Genomic DNA, 23,629 nt, shown 5'->3' with positions numbered 1-23,629 from the left:
AGACCTCATGATGCAATGAAAACCCAGCTTAACCATCAGGGAAAATCTCTGTTTACCTTCCAGACACTGAGAGTTCAACATTTAAATCCAAGCTAGGATAAGTAGTTCGACTGAACGCTGGGACTTTTTGTAGTCAGATCACCTATCCATTTTCAACAGAAGAGCAAACAGTGAGAAGGAGAATCTGAGGAGACTAAATAATAACCAAGAAAAAGAAAAATAGACTGAAAAACTAAAGAAGCCAAAAAGAAAAAGCCAGAGGAGAGAGAGAGGGACATGATGCTTATTTCATTAGGTTGAGACACACAAACTAAAATACTGAGAGGAAATGAAAGAAAAGATTGAAGAGAGAAAAACACTCTTCAGTTAAAACAGAAAAAAAAAGATAAAGAGTCGTGTTTTCAAGAGAGTGCAGCAGTTTTGTCATCCACAATAACTGGTCTATAACTGGTGTAAGAATCCGAACTGTGAAGCTAAAGGAAGCCCGCTGAAGGCCTGTGTTTGGAAATGTGTGTGTGTGTGTTTTATCAATTCTTTCCACACCATGGGAGGAGTGGGGTGGACCCATGTGAACATACAGCCGGGAGGGACCGGGCTATAAATCAAACAGACCCAATGACCTCCCAGGATAAAAAGAGAGAGGGACGCAGCATCGCGCCGCGGCTTGTATGCATTTGAAACAAATGTGTTTAATACATACACGCTGCTGCATTTAGGCGAGGCTGCGCTATAAATCAAACGTCTTCAACAGCCTCTCAGGTATGAAAAATAAAGACCCCCGCTGCCCTGCAGCCGCACGGCTCACCTCAACGCCGTTTGTCAGAACTGTATCGTCAGCTGGCTCATCGCTCCTCTGTTTTCATACAAAGCAAAAACAGCTTTATTATCACCTTTTAGAAAAACAGCATACGTCCTGACTCATAGGAGCAGTGTAAGGTGATAAATCAGACAGCCACGACACCTTAGTAATGTGTCTACATTTAAACTAACAACTTCATATATGCTGAGAAAACGGGAAACCGACTTAAAGCCCTTCATGTTTTGTAAGGCAGGAGTTTTTCTATGATGACATGCATGTTGATCAACAGGGAAGTAAAGATATTTCCTGACATTGCTGCGTTGATTTTACTGTAAGTAATTAAATGCTTGGTTTGTATAATAATGTTTTATTTTTACATCCAGGAAACAGGACGCTGAGTTTGGACCGGTTTTACCAGTTCTTCTTATTCCTGCCTTCACACACCTGTTACTGCCTCAAGGGAAATTAAACTGCTGAGTTCTTTCCCAAAGAACTTTCCTAAGTTCTTAGGATTTTTGTTTCTTAGCAACAAAAATCATGTGCCTTGGGTATGGAATCGGTAGATATTGACAAGTGCTTTAAATGTTTCCAGCATCTGGAATTAAGTCAATAATATGTGAATAATAATAAAGATAAAAAAGATATGATACAGTGGTACAAATTCAAGAGACGTTTTAGTCGTTTTGTAAAACCTAATTTAGCAGCCATCACATCGTTTCTTTCTGATTCTGCAAAGCTGCAGATTTATTAAGCATCACCTGTCAATCTGGCTTCAAGTCAAGTCTCGATCAGATGACAGCCAAACGCTGGAAGAACAGATTCGCCGTTGTCATGCTTGTGGAATGACAAAACGTTTCGGTCTGCATGGTCCCCACCCACTTACTGTTCCCATATCAACCATGACACGAGAAGATCTGATCGCCTTTTGGAGTTGGAGGTTAATCTGAAAGCATCTCGAATCTTATCTGGTGAGTACCACAGAGTAAGACAAAGAGCAAAGGAGAAAAACAATCTGAATACATGTGTTGATAGTTGTTACTGGTCCGATGTTTTGGTTTCTGGTTATCAGACTACCTACAGCATACAACCACACTACACTGGTTTCGACCACAAGTATGAAACCAAACCCACACTCTGAGGCATGTGCAGCCACTTTGAAAGAGTCTGATCCTGTCTTTTTAGATATGTTTAATACTTTGTGTATTTAAACTGCTTTGAAACTTGTATGTTATATAAAAAAACATACCTATAGATAGCAGAAGACACACTACAGTGTTTTTTCTATAAGTACACAATGTGGTTTTCTAAAAATTGTACAAGTATGCATTAGATCATGTTTAAGGATGTTTCCAGAAAGTCAAAACATTCACTGTAAAATTAAAAACTGTAATTTCCTGCTGTAAAATGTCTGCTTTCAGAAAACATAATATTGTTAATGTACAAATATATCTTTAAACTCTGCCGTCATTACTTTCCCTGTCACTCCACAGACTTGATCCTATTCTGGCAGGGATTTGCCTTGCCCAAGATGGCGGCATCAGCAACTGGTAAATCTAGTATTTCTACATAACCTGCTGTTATCTACGTACATTTGTTCCGTCACTAAAACCTACATTAGTGCATTAATCAATCAGCTGATCAAGAAAGCAAATAAACAAGTGGAGAGATGTGACCTCTGATGTACCCAAGTTGACCTTATACACTAAGATACTGTAGAGTCAAGCACTGCAGAGAGCTCTGAATTTAGCATTTTTCAAAATCAATACACTCAAATGTATGATGTTCTATTATAAACACATGACAGCGCAACATAAATGTGTTTATCAATACAGTATATTGATAGAAGAAGATTTTAAATGTTGAATTCTTCTTCAGCATCTGAACTCAGGATCGTGGTGTTTGGAAGAAGCCAGAATGAAATGACAACACTCTGCAACTTCATCACAGGAAGAACCGATTATCCAAAACTCAACAAGCGCTTTGCTCACTGCCATGGTGAGTGGAAGAATAAACCGCTGACTGTGGTGAAGACGGCAGACGTCTTTCACCTGCCTGCGGACAAAGTGAGACACGAGATGAGGATGTGTGTGGCACACTGTCTGCCGGGTCCGAACGTTCTGCTGCTGTTAGTCAAGTCGACTGACTTCACTGAGAACGATAGACAAAAAATGAAGTTCTTTGTGAGCTTCTTTGGACAAGATGCGTTTAAACACTCACTGATCATCACACCACTGAACGACGGGGAAGGGAACTCCTCAGTGCGTGAACTCATACGAGACTGCAGACAAAGACAGTACAGGATCAACTTAAATGAAAAATACCTTTCCAACTATGATCATAAAGAGCTGATGGGAGAACTGGAAACCATAGTAAGCAGCAACAGGGGCCAACATTTAATATTTAATAATGAGACTGAAGAGATGGTTTCTGAACCTGGGAAACTTCCCCTAAACCTTGTACTGTGTGGGAGGCACGGAGCCTGGAAGACCTCTGCAGCTACAGCGATCCTTGGCCAGAGACAGTTTGGTGTGCCGACTTCCTGGGAGTGTCTTAGAAATCAGGGAGAGGTCTGTGGACACTGGGTGTCCCTGCTGGAGCTGCCTGTTTTGTATGGAAAACCGGAAGATGAAGCAAGACAGACAGCATACAGGTGTGTGTCCCTTTGTGAACCAGACGGCATCCATGCCTTCATGCTGGTCTTACCTCTGGACCGTCCTACGGAGGAAGATATCAAAGAGCTTGAGACCATCCAGAATATTTTCAAGTCTAAAGTCAACTACTTCACCATGATTCTTTTTACTGTGGAGCAAAACCCTAACCTTTCAGCCATAGTGAGGTTAACTAGGGAGAATCAAGACATGCAACAGCTCTATCAGAGCTGTTCCAACCGACATGTTGTCCTCAACGTTAAAGACCAGCAGCAGGTCTCTGAAGTGATCCATGCTGTGGAAGCGATGAGAGCCGGGGGAGCCAGAGGATTCACAAAAAACATGTTCACCACACCTCCGGTGGTTACAAGGCACGCATCTTTATTAGTAAAACCTTTGAAATATCAAAGAAGAGAGTATCCCAGGGCGCTGCCGAGCAGAGAGCCTCTCAGGATGGTGCTTGTTGGGAAGACAGGTTGTGGAAAAAGTGCAACAGGAAACATCATCTTGAACAAAGAGTGCTTTGACTCAAAAGCATCCATAAATTCAGTGACAAACGTTTGCAAGAAAGCAACAGGGGAGATTGCTGGGCGTCCTGTCGCAGTGGTCGACACGCCCGGGTTGTACTACACATCTGTGTCTAACAATCAAGTCAAGCAAGAGCTGGTGAATTGCATCAGCTTGCTGGCTCCTGGACCTCATGTGTTCCTACTGGTGCTGCAGATAGGTCGCTTTACAGAGGAGGAAAAATACACTGTGGAGCTGATCAAGGAGTTTTTTGGCAACAAGTCACAAGAATTCACCATCGTGATATTTACCAGAGGAGACGAGCTAGGAAATCAAACAATAGAAAGTTACATAGAAAAAGGTGGCCAAAGCTTTGTACAAAAACTGGTAACTGAATGTGGGGGAAGATACCACGTCATCAACAACAAAGACAAGTACAACCGATCTCAAGTGAGCCAGCTGTTGAACAAGGTTGAGTCAATGGTTGAGAAAAATGGCGGCCAGTATTACACCTCAGAGATCTTCCGAGAGGCTGAGGCAGCCATACAAAAGGAAATGAAGAATATCATGATCGGGATGGAACAAAAGATAAAGAATGAACAGAAGGAAGTGGAGAGGAAACAGATGCAGGTGAAGAAGACCACATCAGCACACGTAAGAGCCAGAATGTTTTTTTATACAAAAGACTATACACATAAAAGTATGCCATAGCATTTTATTTTGAATGTATTATTTTAAAAGAGCATTTTTAAAAGAGGATTTTTGGTCTGACCATTTGCTCGGACAGTTGCTCCACCTGACATCTTTGGGGGTTTGAGACGCCAAAACAGAAAAGAATATAATTATTTGAATGTACTGAAAAATGTATGAAAATAAATAGGTTTTATAGATAAAAGTGACCAATGTTATGAAAAGATTACATTATTTTGAAAGAAAATAGTGGACTCAGACTCAAAAATATGCATGTCATGTCATTGACCCGCACTCAAACCTTTTTTTTTTTAATCTGAGGGTAAAAAGTTCATTTGATCCAGATGATAATGGTAAAATATTTTTATAGACTCTTTTCTGCTGTGAAACCTAAGAGAAAATGTCAAGCCCTAATTGTTTTTACCTATGATTTCCTGAAATCCTGTCATTTTTATTCTTTATTTTTATTCCTCAAACATTAAAGTCACTGTTCGATAATCTGGATTCTAGAGAATTATGTCTGATCACACTGTTTACAGGTTGATGCTGTGATATTATACTCAGCTATAACATACGGCCCTGAATTTCACTGTGGCATACAAAGGCCCACATGTTGTTTTCATTTCATATTTTGTTTTTTGAGAATGTGATGAAAAGAATTTTAAGTAACATATGATAGGTCTGTAACATACATGTAACAACTTCGTCTGTTGTTTCCTTCACTCCAACAGACACCAACATTCCTCTCTCTGATAAGCATCGACCAAAGGGACAATATGGCAGCATCGCACACTTCAGCACACTGTGAGTGTGAATATGACTGATATTTAAATATTATCATCTGATCAAACATGTTGAAAGACACAGATACAGTTCGGTGTGTTATTTACTTGTATCAAAAGAGAACCAGAATAACAGATTCTGGTGACATAATAAAGACTTTACAGTACTTTACAGAATTTACTGGTAGGCTAAACGTAAAACCATTTTGAATAAAAGAATGATGTGTTGTTTGGCCAGAAATGTAAAAAGGATAGTGCTGAGGTTGAAACATTTATAATGCTGATTTTGTTTGATTTACAGCTTCTGAACTTCGGATTGTGTTGTTTGGAAAGAGTCGGAACAAAAAGACGATGTTGACAAACTTCATCACAGGGAAAAAAGATATTCTTGATATTCTCAAAGTATCCCAACATTTTACAGATTCTGCAGTTACTCAAGGCCAATCATGGTCAAAAACATTCTTAACAGTGGTGAACTCATCTGACGTCTTCAGTCTTGATGACAAAGTGAAACACGAGATGAAGAAATGTGTGGCTCTTTGCCCACCTGGACCGAACGTCCTGCTGCTGGTAGTGAAGTCGCCTGATTTCAGTGAACAAGACAGAAAAAAATTAAAGTTCATCCTAAGCTTCTTTGGTCCAGATGCTTTTAAATATGCAATGGTCATCCTGACACACGGTGAGGAGAGAAGAACTGATGCAGCGGGCCAACTTATACAAGACTGTGGGAACAGGTACCACAAAGTCAGCTTTGACAAAAAAGATCTTTCAGAACGTGATCGCCAAGCACTCGTCGAGAAGATGGAGCAGATAGTGAGTCACAACAAAGGAGGTTACCTAAACTGCACTGAAGGGGTTGACACCATGCAAGTGACTAAGAATTTCAAACCTCCTCTGAACTTAGTTCTGTGTGGGAGACACGGCGCCTGGAAGACCTCAGTGGCCAACATCATTCTGGGAAAAAGTAAAGCAGCTGCAGACTCATCGCAGTGTGTTAAGAATGAGGCAGAGGTGAGTGGACGCTTGGTTTCCCTAGTGGAGCTGCCGGCCTTGTATGGAAAACGTCCCGATGAGGTAAAGGAGGACACTTTCGGATGTGTTTCCCTTTATGATCCTGACGGCATCCACGCCTTCATCCTGGTCCAACCTGTGGGTCCACTCAGTGATAAAGACAAAAAGGAGTTAGAGATCCTCCAAAACACATACAGCCCTCGAGTCAACGACTTCACCATGATTCTGTTCCTTGTGGACTCAGATCCTACTGATCCAGCTGTAGTTGACTTTGTAAAGGAAAACAAGGCCCTCCAAGAACTCTGTCAGAGCTGTGGAGGACGATACATTATCTTCAGTGTCAAGGACAGGCAGCAGGTCTCTGAGGTGTTCCACGCTGTAGAAAAGATGACAGATGTGGCATCCAGATGCTTCAAGAAACAAATGATTGCCAAGCCTCGAACGATAAAGAATATACGACAAAATCTTGAACAGATGACAGCAGACGACAAACATCAGAAAAGAGAGCCTCTCAGGATGGTGATGATGGGGAAGACCGGCTGTGGGAAGAGTGCAACTGGAAATACTATTTTGGGCCAGAAATGCTTTGATTCTAAAGCCTGCATGAAATCAGTGACCGAGATGTGCAGAAAAGCCACAGGGGAGGTTGATGGCCGTCCTGTTGCAGTGGTCGACACACCCGGGTTGTACGACACAACTCTGTCCAACGATGAAGTGAAGCTGGAGCTGGTGAAGTGCATCAGCTTGTTGGCTCCTGGACCTCATGTGTTCTTACTGGTGCTGCAGATTGGTCGTTTCACAGAGGAGGAACGAAACACTGTGCAGCTGATCAAGGACTTCTTTGGCAGGCAGTCACAAAACTTCATCATTGTGGTATTCACCAAAGGAGATGATCTTGATTCAGATCAAACAATTGAGAGTTACATAAAAGACACTGGTGACGACTTTGTGAAAAAACTTATTGATGACTGTGGAGGAAGATACCATGTCTTAAATAACAAGGATAAGGGGGATAACACACAAGTCAGACAGCTTCTGGACAAAGTAGAAACCATGGTGAAGAAAAGTGGTGGCAGCTACTACACCACAGAGATGTTCCAAGAGGCTGAGAGTGCCATTCAGAAGGAAATGAAGAGAATACTGGCAGAGAAGGAAGACAAGATACAGAGGGAGAGGGAGGAACTAGAAAAAAAACACGAGGAACAAGTTCAAGCGAAGAAGAAAAAGATTATACAGGAAAGAGCAGAGAAAGAAAAAAAGCTCAAGGAAAAAGAGGAGTACATTCACCAGGAACAGGAGAAGACGAAGAGGGAAGAAGAGATGAGGGAGAAGGAGAACAGGGATTCAATAATGCACGATGAACGTCTGAGGCAGGAGTGGGAACAAAAACTTGAAGCTCTGGAGAAGAAAATAAAGTCTGAAACTGAAAAGAATGAACATAATGACAGACAGCTGATGTTTAACAGGGAAGAAATGAGGCAGGAACAAGAGGCTTGGGAAAAAGAACGCAAAGAGTGGTGGGAGAAACAAAACCAAGAAGAACAACAGAGGCAGGAAGAGGAGCAAGCACGGCTTCACAAGCTCAGACAGGAGTATGAGCTGGAAAGAAAAGAGTACGAAAACAAAAGAAAAGAAAACGATCAAGTCAGAAGAGAACAAGAGGAAAGAGAATGGAGAGAAGTACAGACCAATTATGAGAAAAGAGTGGAGGAGATGAAAAAGAAAAGCACTGAGGAGGCCAGAAAGAAAGCTGAAGAGTTCAATGATTTCAGACAGAAATATACAGAGGACTTTGCAGCGCTGGCAGCCAAGCACGACAAGGAAATAGAGGACATGAGGCAGAAGCAGCAGAGAAACAACAACCTCATCCTTACACACCTGCTCATGAACAAAACATTTAAGAGGGACTTTGAAAAGATAAAGAAAAGGCAGGAACGTGAAATAAGAGAGCTGCGACAGATCGCCTTTACCGATGATGAAGAAAATCTGGACCAAGCAATTATTGAACTGCAGTACCGACATCATGACGAAGTCAGTGACTGGATAGAACAACGTGCACAGCAAGGCACAGATAAGAGCTGCAGCATTTTATAAGATCGCATGTCACAACAGCAGCATGGACTTTTTGATTGTAAAGAGCTCTAAGATTTCATCTGATACAGCATTGATCTTTTAGTCTTTCAAGACTTGTCTGTGCTTTTAAGTTAATATATATTTAATTTAATATTAAATCAGGTTCTTTTCACTTTTTTTTCAATAATAAAAAAAAAGAAATCAACTGCTCTTTATAGTAAATTAAAGTAAGTGATTTTTTTGGGTTAAGTTGTATTCATTATTGCAGACAATCAAAATGTACTGTTATATTAATCTGTGGTGACACCATCTTGTTTCCATTTTTGAAATTTTATTTAAATAAAGAAAAGCTGAAAATAAATTGAGCCTGATCAATGTTGGGTCTAAGTTTTAAAGAACTAATGGTATACAATGAGCATTTAAGTATTTTAGCAAATGAGAGAATCTGTGCTAGTAAAAGTCGCCTGTTTGTACATGTTACATATTCTGGGCAGAAATCAGACTCCTGATCAAAAAAATCATCTAATCCGATAATGAGCAGTTATAAATGTATCTATAAGATTGAGTTCCAAGCTGTTTTAAACTAGTGTGTGACAGTTAATTTAAACAAAGAATGAACAAAACAGACAACCAAAAAGATCAAACAACCCCAAAAATATTCTCAAAACTTCCCATCCATTATTTTGCAAACTGTGCAGACAGACATGAGTAACACATCATTAATGCCTTCATTTTTAATTTTTAATTTTTTTTGTAACAAGAGTAAAAGTCAGTCATCCCCCTCAGGGGATGACTGACTTTGAATCCCAGTGCCATCTCTGAAGCTTTCACTTTCACTTATGGTGAAGCCTTAAGTTTCACTTTTGATTTTAAGCCAGAAGGACACAGCCAGAAATGTATTTGGTAAGTACAGCACCACAAACAAACAAAAAGCATGCAAATACCGACAGAAATGTACACGTATGATGTGTAGCTATGTACCATATTCTTAACTGGTGATACTCTTCTTTTTGTGTGCTTCAAAGGACTAAGACAACGAGGCAGACTTACACATCACACATCAGTGGTACGTGAACTATGACAGCTCTGCACAACATGGAACTGGCAATATCTCCTGGTAAGTAGGGCATGATGATAAAATGACATCTGCCTTCAATCTGATCATGTGTTGATGTAAAAACACACACACACACACACACACAATACAAATGCAACAACATTCCATGAGTCATTGTCTAGTAAAAAAGATTTAAAGGCAGTAGGTCTGCATGCTCAACTTGTTTAGGTATGTTTTCTACAATGAATACAGTGATAAAGTGCAGTATCACAAATACCTTTCCACTGTGATTCTTTTTTTAAAGAATTTTATTTATTTTTATATAATTTTAGAGCCAATGTACTGCATGAGAAAACCCATCATCACCCTCTTTTTTGCTCCTGTTTCACTTTAAGTCTATGCAGCAAACATTTCTGAGCCACAGGGAGAGAGCTACTAAAGTTTTTGTTCATGTATTTCCACCACCTGGATGGTAAAACCACCAATTATAATTTATTTAGTTATGAATTTAAAGCAAATGTGTCAAAGATTTGCTGGTTTTAGCTCCTGAGGTGTTAAGAAACTAATAATTAGGGCCCGAGCACCGAATGGTGCAAGAGCCCTATTGAAACCCTTAGGATTATTAGGGCCCGAGCACCGAATGGTGCAAGAGCCCTATTGAAACCCTTAGGATTATTATTTTTAGGGCCCGAGCACCGAATGGTGCAAGAGCCCTATTGAAACCCTTAGGATTATTATTTTTTTTTTTTTTTTTTTTTCTTTCCCCCCCTTAGATCGCATTTTTGGGGGCCTTAACATGCCCAAAAACTCACCAAACTTGGTAGAAAAATTCATTCGCCCGAAAAATTTTGAAATTTGCTGACGTTTGAAACGCACATAGGAAAATGACTCTATAGCGCCCCCAACGTGTAGCCCCTCTGGCCAGTTTGACACAGGATTATGAAAATTGGCACACATATGTATCACCACAAGACGCACAAAAAAGTCTCTTGGACCCCCCCTCCAAACCCAACAGGGAGTCCGCCATTTGAAGGTTTGTGGCCATTTTTGGCGATGTGTGACCCTGCTGCCAAACTTTTCACGCCTCGCATACTTCATAGAATTGAGCTGAAAGTCACCGTGTCCACTCAGGACACCATAGGGAATAGACGCATTCCAAAACTCTTACAAAAGTCTGACGGTGTGGCCGGGGCGTGGCCTCAAAGTTTCACCATTTCAGAGGAAACAGGAAGTCGCTATAACTTCTTTGTTTTCTGTCCGATCTGTACCAAATGTCACATGTATGATCAGAGTCTGACCCTAAACACATCTATACAACAATATTGAGGCTTTGACAGAGCGCCACCTACTGGCTACACAAAATGTTGTGTTTTCATAGGTTTTTCTGCCTGCCCCCCTGGCCTGTTTTGAGTAGGGTCATGAAAGTTGGTACACATGTGTATCACCCCAAGATGCACAAAAAAGTCTCTTGGACCCCCCCTCCAAACCCAACAGGAAGTCCGCCATTTTGAAACTTCTGCTGCAAAACTTTTCACGCCTCGCATACTTCATCCAATTGAGCTAAAACTCACCGTGTCCACTCAGGACACCATAGGGAATAGACGCATTCCAAAACTCTTACAAAAGTCTGACGGTGTGGTGGGGGCGTGGCCTCAAAGTTGACCATTCGCCATTACAAAGGAACTCGCTGTATTTATTGCCCTAATGCGTAGCCCCGCTGGCCAGTTTGACACAGGATCATGAGAATTAGCACACATGTGTATCACCCCAAGACGCACAAAAAAGTCTCTTGGACCCCCCCTCCAAACCCAACAGGAAGTCCGCCATTTTGACTTTTGTGGCCATTTTTTGCCTATTTTTGACCCTGCTTCAAAACTTTTCACGCCTCACATACTTCATGCAATTGAGCTGAAATTCACTGTGTCCACTCAGGACACCACAGGGAATAGAAGCATTCCAAAACTCTTACAAAAGTCTTACGGTGTGGTGGGGGCGTGGCCTCAAAGTTGACCATTCGCCATTACAAAGGAACTCCCTGTATTTTTTGCCCTAATGTGTAGCCCCGCTGGCCAGTTTGACACAGGTTCATGAAAATTAGCACACATGTGTATCACCCCAAGACGCACAAAAAAGTCTCTTGGACCCCGCCTCCAAACCCAACAGGAAGTCCGCCATTTTGACTTTTGTGGCAATTTTTTGCTTTTTTTTGACCCTGCTTCAAAACTTTTCACGCCTCACATACTTCATGCAATTGAGCTGAAATTCACTGTGTCTACTCAGGACACCATAGGGAATAGATGCATTCCAAAACTCTTTCAAAAGTATTACCATGTGGCAGGGGAGTGGCCTCAAAGTTGACCGTTCGCCATTACAAAGGAACTTGCTGTGTTTTCTGCAGTACTACCCATATACTTTATGCAATGTGGACAAAATCTTACAGTACTGCTATGGACCTGAGTCTGAACAGATATATATGCTAATAGGATGATATGGTCATAACGCCACCTACTGGTAGCAGGAAAGTTTGGTTGTAAACGTGTTCGTTGTATATCTGTGGAAATGAGAGGAGAGGAGGGCATAGCACAGGAGAGTATAGGAGACAAGAGCATAGGAGAGAAGACTGCGATGACCCCGCGGATCGCAAGGTGCGCGAGGGCCCGCAATGCTGCTTGCAGCTTTAATTAGGGCCCGAGCACCGAATGGTGCAAGAGCCCTATTGAAACCCTTAGGATTATTATTTTTTTTTTTTTTTTTTTTTTTTCCCCCTCCGAGATCGCATTTTTGGAGGCCTTAACATGCCCAAAAACTCACCAAACTTGGTAGAAAAATTCATTCGCCCGAAAAATTTTGAAATTTGCTGACTTTTGAAATGCACATATAAAAATGGCTCTATAGCGCCCCCAACGCGTAGCCCCTCTGGCCGGTTTGACACAGGATTATGAAAATTGGCACACATATGTATCACCTCAAGACGCACAAAAAAGTCTCTTGGACCCCCCCTCCAAACCCAACAGGAAGTCCGCCATTTGAAGGTTTGTGGCCATTTTTGGCGATGTGTGACCCTGCTGCCAAACTTTTCACGCCTCGCATACTTCAACGGATTGAGCTGAAATTCGCCGTGTCCACTCAGGACACCATAGGGAATAGACGCATTCCAAAACTCTTACAAAAGTCTTACGGTGTGGCCGGGGCGTGGCCTCAAAGTTTGACCATTTCTGAGGACACAGAAAGTCTCTATAACTTCTTCGTTTTCTGTCCGATCTGTACGAAATGTCACATGTATGATCAGAGTCTGACCCTAAACACATCTATACAACAATATTGAGGCTTTGACAGAGCGCCACCTACTGGCTACACAAAATGTTGTGTTTTCATAGGTTTTTCTGCCTGCCCCCCTGGCCTGTTTTGAGTAGGGTCATGAAAATTGGTACACATGTGTATCACCCCAAGATGCACAAAAAAGTCTCTTGGACCCCCCCTCCAAACCCAACAGGAAGTCCGCAATTTTGAAATTTCTGTTAATTTTTGGCGATTTGTGACCCTCCTACAAAACTTTTCACGCCTCGCATACTTCCTCCAAATGAGCTAAAACTCACTGTGTCCACTCAGGACACCATAGGGAATAGACGCATTCAAAAACTCTTACAAAAGTCTGACGGTGTGGCGGGGGCGTGGCCTCAAACTTGACCATTCGCCATTACAAAGGAACTCACTGTATTTATTGCCCTAATGCGTAGCCCCGCTGGCCAGTTTGACACAGGTTCATGAAAATTAGCACACATGTGTATCACCCCAAGACGCACAAAAAAGTCTCTTGGACCCCGCCTCCAAACCCAACAGGAAGTCCGCCATTTTGACTTTTGTGGCAATTTTTTGCCTATTTTTGACCCTGCTTCAAAACTTTTCACGCCTCACATACTTCATGCAATTGAGCTGAAATTCACTGTGTCTACTCAGGACACCATAGGGAATAGATGCATTCCAAAACTCTTTCAAAAGTATTACCGTGTGGCAGGGGAGTGGCCTCAAAGTTGACCGTTCGCTATTACAAAGGAACTCGCTGTGTTTTATGCAGTACTACCCATATACTTTATGCAATGTGGACAAAATCTTACAGTACTGCTATGGACCTGAGTCTGAACAGATATATATGCTAATAGGATGATACGGTCATAGCGCCACCTACTGGTAGCAGGAAAGTTTGGTTGTAAACATGTGTTCGTTGTATCTCTGTGGAAATAAGAGGAGAGCATAGGACAGGAGAGTATAGGAGACAAGAGCATAGGAGAGAAGACTGCGATGACCCCGCGGATCGCAAGGTGCGTGAGGGCCCGCAATGCTGCTTGCAGCTTTAATTTTTTTTTTTTTTTTTTTTTTTTCCCCCTCCGAGATCGCATTTTTGGAGGCCTTAACATGCCCAAAAACTCACCAAACTTGGTAGAAAAATTCATTCGCCCGAAAAATTTTGAAATTTGCTGACTTTTGAAATGCACATATAAAAATGGCTCTATAGCGCCCCCAACGCGTAGCCCCTCTGGCCGGTTTGACACAGGATTATGAAAATTGGCACACATATGTATCACCTCAAGACGCACAAAAAAGTCTCTTGGACCCCCCCTCCAAACCCAACAGGAAGTCCGCCATTTGAAGGTTTGTGGCCATTTTTGGCGATGTGTGACCCTGCTGCCAAACTTTTCACGCCTCGCATACTTCAACGGATTGAGCTGAAATTCGCCGTGTCCACTCAGGACACCATAGGGAATAGACGCATTCCAAAACTCTTACAAAAGTCTGACGGTGTGGCCGGGGCGTGGCCTCAAAGTTTGACCATTTCTGAGGACACAGAAAGTCTCTATAACTTCTTCGTTTTCTGTCCGATCTGTACGAAATGTCACATGTATGATCAGAGTCTGACCCTAAACACATCTATACAACAATATTGAGGCTTTGACAGAGCGCCACCTACTGGCTACACAAAATGTTGTGTTTTCATAGGTTTTTCTGCCTGCCCCCCTGGCCTGTTTTGAGTAGGGTCATGAAAATTGGTACACATGTGTATCACCCCAAGATGCACAAAAAAGTCTCTTGGACCACCCCTCCAAACCCAACAGGAAGTCCGCAATTTTGAAATTTCTGGTAATTTTTGGCGATTTGTGACCCTCCTACAAAACTTTTCACGCCTCGCATACTTCATCCAAATGAGCTAAAACTCACTGTGTCCACTCAGGACACCACAGGGAATAGACGCATTCAAAAACTCTTACAAAAGTCTGACGGTGTGGCGGGGGCGTGGCCTCAAAGTTGACCATTCGCCATTACAAAGGAACTCACTGTATTTATTGCCCTAATGCGTAGCCCCGCTGGCCAGTTTGACACAGGATCATGAGAATTAGCACACATGTGTATCACCCCAAGACGCACAAAAAAGTCTCTTGGACCCCCCCTCCAAACCCAACAGGAAGTCCACCATTTTGACTTTTGTGGCCATTTTTTGCCTATTTGTGACCCTGCTTCAAAACTTTTCACGCCTCACATACTTCATGCAATTGAGCTGAAATTCACTGTGTCCACTCAGGACACCACAGGGAATAGACGCATTCCAAAACTCTTACAAAGGTCTTACGGTGTGGTGGGGGCGTGGCCTCAAAGTTGACCATTCGCCATTACAAAGGAACTCCCTGTATTTTTTGCCCTAATGTGTAGCCCCGCTGGCCAGTTTGACACAGGATCATGAGAATTAGCACACATGTGTATCACCCCAAGACGCATAAAAAAGTCTCTTGGACCCCCCCTCCAAACCCAACAGGAAGTCCACCATTTTGACTTTTGTGGCCATTTTTTGCCTATTTGTGACCCTGCTTCAAAACTTTTCACGCCTCACATACTTCATGCAATTGAGCTGAAATTCACTGTGTCCACTCAGGACACCACAGGGAATAGACGCATTCCAAAACTCTTACAAAGGTCTTACGGTGTGGTGGGGGCGTGGCCTCAAAGTTGACCATTCGCCATTACAAAGGAACTCCCTGTATTTTTTGCCCTAATGTGTAGCCCCGCTGGCCAGTTTGACACAGGTTCATGAAAATTAGCACACGTGTATCACCCCAAGACGCACAAAAAAGTCTCTTGGACCCCGCCTCCAAACCCAACAGGAAGTCCGCCATTTTGACTTTTGTGGCAATTGTTTGCCTATTTTTGACCCTGCTTCAAAACTTTTCACGCCTCACATACTTCATGCAATTGAGCTGAAATTCACTGTGTCTACTCAGGACACCATAGGGAATAGATGCATTCCAAAACTCTTTCAAAAGTATTACCGTGTGGCGGGGGAGTGGCCTCAAAGTTGACCGTTCGCCATTACAAAGGAACTCACTGTATTTATTGCCCTAATGCGTAGCCCCGCTGGCCAGTTTGACACAGGATCATGAGAATTAGCACACATGTGTATCACCCCAAGACGCACAAAAAAGTCTCTTGGACCCCCCCTCCAAACCCAACAGGAAGTCCACCATTTTGACTTTTTTTTTGTAATTTTTACCGTTTTCTGACCCTGCTATAAAACTTTTCATGCCTCGCATACTTCATGCAATTCAGCTGAAATTCACTGTGTCCACTCAGGACACCATAGGGAATAGACGCATTCCAAAACTCTTTCAAAAGTATTACCGTGTGGTGGGGGAGTGGCCTCAAAGTTGACCATTCGCCATTACAAAGGAACTCGCTGTGTTTTATGCAGTACTACCCATATACTTTATGCAATGTGGACAAAGTCTTACAGTACTGCCATGGAGCCGAGTCTAAACAGATATATATGCTAATAGGATGATACGGTCATAGCGCCACCTACTGGTAGCAGGAAAGTTTGGTTGTAAACATGTGTTTGTTGTATATCTGTGGAAATGAGAGGAGGAGAGAATAGCACAGGAGAGTATAGGAGACGAGAGCATAGGAGAGAAGACTGCGATGACCCCGCGGATCGCAAGGTGCGCGAGGGCCCGCAATGCTGCTTGCAGCTTTAATTATTTTTTTTCCTTCCCCCCCTTAGATCGCATTTTTGGGGGCCTTTACATGCCCAAAAACTCACCAAACTTGGTAGAAAAATTCATTCGCCCGAAAAATTTTGAAATTTGCTGACGTTTGAAACGCACATAGAAAAATGGCTCTATAGCGCCCCCAACGCGTAGCCCCTCTGGCCGGTTTGACACAGGATAATGAAAATTGGCACACATATGTATCACCTCAAGACGCACAAAAAAGTCTCTTGGACCCCCCCTCCAAACCCAACAGGAAGTCCGCCATTTGAAGGTTTGTGGCCATTTTTGGCGATGTGTGACCCTGCTGCAAAACTTTTCACGCCTCGCATACTTTATGGGATTGAGCTGAAAGTCACCGTGTCCACTCAGGACACCATAGGGAATAGACGCATTCCAAAACTCTTACAAAAGTCTGACGGTGTGGCCGGGGCGTGGCCTCAAAGTTTGACCATTTCAGAGGAAACAGGAAGTCTCTATAACTTCTTCGTTTTCTGTCCGATCTGTACGAAATGTCACATGTATGATCAGAGTCTGACCCTAAACACATCTATACAACAATATTGAGGCTTTGACAGAGCGCCACCTACTGGCTACACAAAATGTTGTATTTTCATAGGTTTTTCTGCCTGCCCCCCTGGCCTGTTTTGAGTAGGGTCATGAAAATTGGCACACGTGTGTATCACCCCAAGATGCACAAAAAAGTCTCTTGGACCCCCCCTCCAAACCCAACAGGAAGTCCGCCATTTTGAAATTTCTGTTAATTTTTGGCGATTTGTGACCCTGCTGCAAAACTTTTCACGCCTCGCATACTTCATCCAATTGAGCTAAAACTCACTGTGTCAACTCAGGATACCATAGGGAATAGACGCATTCCAAAACTCTTACAAAAGTATTACGGTGTGGTGGGGGCGTGGCCTCAAAGTTGACCATTCGCCATTACAAAGGAACTCCCTGTATTTGTTGCCCTAACGCGTAGCCCCGCTGGCCAGTTTGACACAGGATCATGAAAATTAGCACACATGTGTATCACCCCAAGACGCACAAAAAAGTCTCTTGGACCCCCCCTCCAAACCCAACAGGAAGTCCGCCATTTTGACTTTTGTGGCCATTTTTTGCCTATTTGTGACCCTGCTTCAAAACTTTTCACGCCTCGCATACTTTATCGGATTGAGCTGAAAGTCACCGTGTCCACTCAGGACACCATAGGGAATAGACGCATTCCAAAACTCTTTCAAAAGTATTACCGTGTGGCAGGGGAGTGGCCTCAAAGTTGACCATTCGCCATTGCAACGGAACTCGCTCTATTTTATGCAGTACCACCCATATACTTCATGCAATGTGGACAAAATCTTACACTACTGCTATGGACCTGAGTCTGAACAAACATATATGCTAATAGGATGATACGGTCATAGCGCCACCTACTGGTAGTAGGAAAGTTTGGTTGTAAACATGTGTTTGTTGTACAGCTCTGCAAATGAGACGAAAAGAGAGCATAGGACAGGAGAGTATAGGAGACGAGAGCATAGGAGAGAAGACTGCGATGACCCCGCGGATCGCAAGGTGCGCGAGGGCCCGCAATGCTGCTTGCAGCTTTAATTTATGTTTGTGTTTTTTGGCTATTGAAATGTTGACTAATGTAAAACTACAGAACAACTGTATGCAGACGGGAGGTGGGGGAGAGTTTAAAGTGTCAGAAACATAAACTGTACATAAACATGGGCAACACCACAGCCCCCAATCACTGAGGCCAAAACGTCTAGACTGCCCCCAGGCTGAAGTATAGGTCATATGCATCTCACCCATGTTCATAGATAAAACTCTGACCCAAAAAAAACTGAAAGTAGAAATAGAAAAAAGTGACGTCACAGTCAGCAGCCAGTGAAGCAGCTGAAGTACTGTATTTTCGCGACCACCGCATTATAAGGCGCAGTGTCAGTTACAGGGTCTATTTCTGTCCTCAGCATATACACAAGGCGCACCGTACCATAAGGCGCATGTTACGCTAAAACATACCAGTAAGTAAAAAAAAAGGTAACAGGAGCAAAACAGTGAGTTAAGTCGAACTTTATTGTTGTGAAGGAACGACTTTGTATATAGTTTGATTACTCGCTGCATATAGCGCTGTAGCTCACAATAATTACATAATACAGATGCAGCGGTTTGTTACACGTTATTCTGCATAACAATTTGAAATGTGTATGTACAATTTTCTGTTTTGCTGCCGTGCCTGTGTGGCGTTTTTGACGCCTTTTCATAAAATGAAAGCCCCAAGACGGACCTCCTTTAAAGTGTTCGATATCCATGTCCTGTGCTATCGTTGCTGCCTTCAGTCGAATGGTGACAGTAGAGACGCTTCTCCCGGCAGCTGTTTGTTCAACAATCCATTGCTCGAGTCGGTCTTCTAACTGTGGCCACCTCGCTTTGTTGCCACGGAAACTCAGTTTCGTTTTCTTTGCTTGCCGCAGTTCATCTTCTTGCTTCCTCCACTTACGAACCATCGGTTCATTGATGCCGAATTCCCTCGCAGCTGCTCTATTTCCATTTGCAAAATCATAACTGATCGCCTGCAGCTTGAGTTGCGCGTCGTAAGCAAGTCTCTTCACTGGTGCCATTGTCGGGGGTCCGTAGTTGTAGTTGCAGTAGTAGTAAAAGATGTTATTATTTTGCAGCATACCGGTTATATATGGGCCGGGAGCTGTACCGTGGCGTTCAGCTGATTGGTGAATTGCTGCCAGCGTACGTAGTTTACGTATCATGTTCCCGTGTCTGGTACTCAACCCATGCACAAGGCGCATCGCATTATAAGGCGCACGGCCGACTTTTGAGAAAATTTTAGACTTTTAGGTGTGCCTTATAGTCGTGAAAATACGGTAAGTAAAAAGTTGAAGGAGAAGTGTGCTTGACCTGAAAGTGGTTAAGTGTACTGGCAGAACAAAGACCACCATGCAGCTTAGGCTCCTGACCTCTGCTGAGCAGACTCTGGTTCCAAGAAGGCATATTTTTCCATCTTTTTGGTAAGGAGAATAATTTGGCCTCACTTCTGTACAGTCAACAGAGTCAGAGCCGCATTGTCCATCTTTATATTTAGTCTAGAGTCAGAAACTGCTAGCATAGTTGCTGTCTGATGGGTTAGAATTGGCATTGCTTCAAACTGCATGTTTAATTTCCTTTCCTGTTTTGCAGGTCATGACCTAAATATTGTGCTGCTTGGAGGGACTGATAAGGAGAAGACAGTGCTAGGTAACTTCATTACAAGAAAAAATACTTTTCGTCATCTACCCTTGTTTTCAAACAAGGTCTGTGAGCGTGCACAAGGAGAATGGGACGGAAAGACATTAACAGTAGTAAAGACTCCTGACATTTTTGATCCTCCTTTATTATCAGTGACAAAAGAGATGAGGAATGGTGTGACTCTTTGCTCACCAGGACCAACTGTGATATTACTGATAGTGACACCTTCTGATTTCACAGAAGAGAAACGACAAGCGCTTAAAGTAATTCTGAGCATGTTTGGTCCAGATGCCTTAAAACATTCAATGGTGATCCTAACAAAAATTGGCTTGCTTGACTTTTTTCCTATACAAAACCTCATTCAAGACTGCAACCAAAGGGAGCAAACAATTGACCTTGATGACAATGGCCTTCACAATCATGATCTTAGGAAGTTAATGGTAAACATAGAGAACATAGTGAGTGACATGGAGGAAGACTACAAAAACAGACTGGAGACTATTAAGGAAGAATATGCAGAGAAGATGGTGCAAAAAGATCAGATATTGACATCAATTCTGCAAGAGGTCAATATGACCTTTGCAGATCTGGTGGCAAAGTATGACGAGGTGAAAAAGAAACTAAGTGAACAGCACAACATAGAACTACACATTCAAATGAAAGTGCATCAGAGGCACACAAGCGATCTGAAACAAGATCATGACAACAAGATGAATGAGTTACAACAGCAACATGAGGAAGAACTAAGTGATCACAAAAACGAAATAATGAGTCTGAAGGAAGAACACATTAAAGAAATGATGGACCTGAAACAAAAGCATGAGGACGAAATTAAGGATCTGCAGCACAACCACGATGACGAAATGTCAAATCTGAGGCAAGAGCAGGCTGAAGAAATAAAAACCCTCAAACAGAACTATGATGCAGCCATACTCGATATGAAGCCTGAGCAGGTTATTCAAAAGAATGACAAAACAATAACAAACCTAAAGGAAGAACACAAGAAGGAAATAACTCTATTGAAACAAGAGCATGAAAACAGAACAACAGGTACTACAACAAGAGAGTTGCATCAAAATGGATGGCATGAAGCATGAATACGACATCCAAATAAACCATCTAAAACAGGAGTATGAATGCAAACTACAGGAGATGACAAAACAGTGTGAGGAATACATAAAACGCCTGAAGCAACAATATGATGAGAGAATGGCCACTCAAAAACAAGAATATGATGAGAAAAAGTCTGCTCTAAAACAAGAATATGATGAGAAACTGACTGCCCAAAAACAAGAGCATGGTGAGAAAATTCTGACCCTGAAGCAAGAGTGTGATGAGAAAATGGCTGCTCAAAAACAACAATACGACGAGACAATGGCTGCTCAAAAACAAGGATATGATGAGAAAATGGCCACTCAAAAACAAGAACAAGATGAGAAAATGGCCACTCAAAAACAAGAGCATTATGAGAAAATTCTGACCCTGAAGCAAGAGTATGATGAGAAACTGGCTGCTCAAAAACAAGAATATGGTGAAAAATTAGCCACTCAAAAACAAGAATATGATGAGAAACTGACTGCTCAAAAACAAGAGCATGGTGAGAAAATTCTGACCCTGAAGCAAGAGTGTGATGAGAAAATGGCTGCTCAAAAACAACAATACGACGAGACAATGGCTGCTCAAAAACAAGGATATGATGAGAAAATATCTGCTCAAAAACAAGAACAAGATGAGAAAATGGCCACTCAAAAACAAGAGCATGATGAGAAAATTCTGACCCTGAAGCAAGAGTATGATGAGAAACTGACTGCTCAAAAACAAGAATATGATGAGAAAAAGTCTGCTATACAAGAAGAACATGATGAGAAAATTCTGACTCTGAAGCAAGAGTGTGGTGAGAAAATGGCCACTCAAAAACAAGAACAAGATGAGAAAATGGCTGCTCAAAAACAAGAATATGGTGAAAAATTAGCCACTCAAAAACAAGACAATGATGAGAAACTGACTGCTCAAAAACAAGAGCATGGTGAGAAAATTCTGACCCTGAAGCAAGAGTGTGATGAGAAAATGGCTGCTCAAAAACAACAATACGACGAGACAATGGCTGCTCAAAAACAAGGATATGATGAGAAAATGGCCACTCAAAAACAAGAACAAGATGAGAAAATGGCCACTCAAAAACAAGAGCATTATGAGAAAATTCTGACCCTGAAGCAAGAGTATGATGAGAAACTGGCTGCTCAAAAACAAGAATATGGTGAAAAATTAGCCACTCAAAAACAAGAATATGATGAGAAACTGACTGCTCAAAAACAAGAGCATGGTGAGAAAATTCTGACCCTGAAGCAAGAGTGTGGTGAGAAAATGGCTGCTCAAAAACAAGAATGTGATGATAAACTGGCCACTCAAAAACAAGACCATGATGAGAAACTGACTGCTCAAAAACAAGAGCATGATGAGAAAATTCTGACCCTGAAGCAAGAGTATGATGAGAAACTGACTGCTCAAAAACAAGAATATGGTGAGAAATTAGCCACTCAAAAACAAGACAATGATGAGAAACTGACTGCTCAAAAACAAGAACAAGATGAGAAAATGGCTGCTCAAAAACAAGAGCATGATGAGAAAATTCTGACCCTGAAGCAAGAGTATGATAAGAGAATGGCAGCTCAAAAACAAGTGCATAATAAGACATGGCTGCTCTAAAAGAAGAACATGATGAGAAAATTCTGACCCTGAAGCAAGATTATGATGAGAAAATGTCTGCTCAAAAAAAGAAAATGAGAAAAAAGTCTGCACAAAAACATGAACGTGATGAGAAAAAGTCTTACCCTTAAGCAAGAGTATCGTAAGAAAATGGCTGCTCAAAAACAAGAGCATGAAATAGGGTAAAACTGATGAAGCAAATATGCAATGAGGACATGGAGGACCTGAAGAAAGGGGGTGTACTACAGTGGAGTATAATGTTAGTCTGATTATTATTATTACTCAGCCAAAATTTATCACTAAACTAACAACAGAAATAATGCACTCTGTAAACTGATCTCGTCTAATCTGACCTGCTGTTTACTTACAATATTGTGTATAGAATTTTGTGTATCAATGTGGACACACAGGCTGACAGAAGACTCACTGGCAGAGATATTACAGTATATAAATGTATATTTGATGTATTTCATATATAAACATCATCACAAATGTTTTGATGAGTAACATTTCTTGCAGCAATCAAATGAAAACACATGGACATCATAATTTTGACTGCTGTAATTTTGCTGAGGGAAATGTGTTTGTCTTGTCCTGTTCACATTAATTCCTGAATTAAAATGAAATTTGAAACTTTTTTATATAACATTTTAATCTCTTTGATCTGGTGTTGGCCCATCATTATTTTGTTGCATTTAATAGTATTTTTTTAATTATTTAGACCCAAAACTTGTATCAGTAATTAAAAAGAAAAAATGTAACGATGACAATACTGTTCTGAAGGTTACACAGAGATGTCTCTGGCTCTAAAGAGACAAAAAATAAATAATTATTTGATCGGCAGCATGTAATTTCTGGGAGTTTATGATTCACTGCTGCTGTGTCAGAGGCCCTGACATGTGCACACACAAACACACAGGTGAGCACACTCCCACCAGCGGTTAGCGAGCTGGTGGTGTTTTGCTCACCGTTGCTCATGTTGGATAGACTGACTACTAAGCTAACAGTCATGGCCGATCGTGTGAAAATCAGCCAATTCCAGTCACTGGCCGATCAATCGGTGCATGTCTAGTTAAAAAAACAGAAGT

General features: G+C 41.9%; 3 protein-coding genes across 6 annotated transcripts in view; 2 read left to right on the top strand and 1 right to left on the bottom strand.

The window, feature by feature from the left end:
• Nucleotides 1-23,629, bottom strand: part of prdm6 (PR domain containing 6) — a 62,628-nt gene that overhangs the window by 21,998 nt on the left and 17,001 nt on the right. The window lies entirely within an intron of this gene.
• Nucleotides 1,709-8,531, top strand: LOC114440736 (uncharacterized). Its single transcript, XM_028413194.1, has 5 exons — nucleotides 1,709-1,767; nucleotides 2,290-2,346; nucleotides 2,675-4,654; nucleotides 5,376-5,448; nucleotides 5,921-8,531. The coding sequence occupies exons 2-5, from the start codon at nucleotides 2,328-2,330 to the stop codon at nucleotides 8,529-8,531; spliced, it is 4,683 nt and encodes a 1,560-aa protein (XP_028268995.1). The 5' UTR covers nucleotides 1,709-1,767; nucleotides 2,290-2,327.
• Nucleotides 9,358-22,673, top strand: LOC114440841 (uncharacterized protein PFB0145c-like). 3 transcript variants are annotated; one of them, XM_028413396.1, is made up of 5 exons: nucleotides 9,358-9,413; nucleotides 9,536-9,627; nucleotides 19,788-21,189; nucleotides 21,226-22,463; nucleotides 22,529-22,673. In XM_028413396.1, exons 3-5 carry the CDS (start codon nucleotides 20,868-20,870, stop codon nucleotides 22,670-22,672), a joined length of 1,704 nt encoding a protein of 567 aa, XP_028269197.1. In that variant the 5' UTR covers nucleotides 9,358-9,413; nucleotides 9,536-9,627; nucleotides 19,788-20,867; the 3' UTR covers nucleotide 22,673. The 3 variants fall into 3 exon arrangements, with proteins under 3 accessions (XP_028269197.1, XP_028269196.1, XP_028269198.1); XM_028413395.1 differs by having other exon boundaries at nucleotides 19,788-22,463; XM_028413397.1 differs by having other exon boundaries at nucleotides 19,788-22,668.

Source organism: Parambassis ranga, chromosome 9, assembly GCF_900634625.1.
Source record: "Parambassis ranga chromosome 9, fParRan2.1, whole genome shotgun sequence".
Taxonomy (NCBI): Eukaryota; Metazoa; Chordata; class Actinopteri; family Ambassidae; genus Parambassis; species Parambassis ranga.
Note: the sequence above shows the minus strand (reverse complement) of the source record. Positions and strands in the feature narration are given on the sequence as shown.

Bases quoted from the DNA above. Each gene is read 5' to 3' on its own strand.
- LOC114440841 (XM_028413395.1), top strand. From the start codon at position 20,868: ATGAAAACAGAACAACAGGTACTACAACAAGAGAGTTGCATCAAAATG. The intron at 22,464-22,528 runs ATTCTGACCCTG...GCATAATAAGAC, and splicing joins AACAAGAGCATGATGAGAAA to ATGGCTGCTCTAAAAGAAGA.
- LOC114440736 (XM_028413194.1), top strand. The intron at 4,655-5,375 runs GTATGCCATAGC...TCACTCCAACAG, and splicing joins AAAAGACTATACACATAAAA to ACACCAACATTCCTCTCTCT. The intron at 5,449-5,920 runs GTGAGTGTGAAT...TGACGTCTTCAG, and splicing joins ATCGCACACTTCAGCACACT to TCTTGATGACAAAGTGAAAC.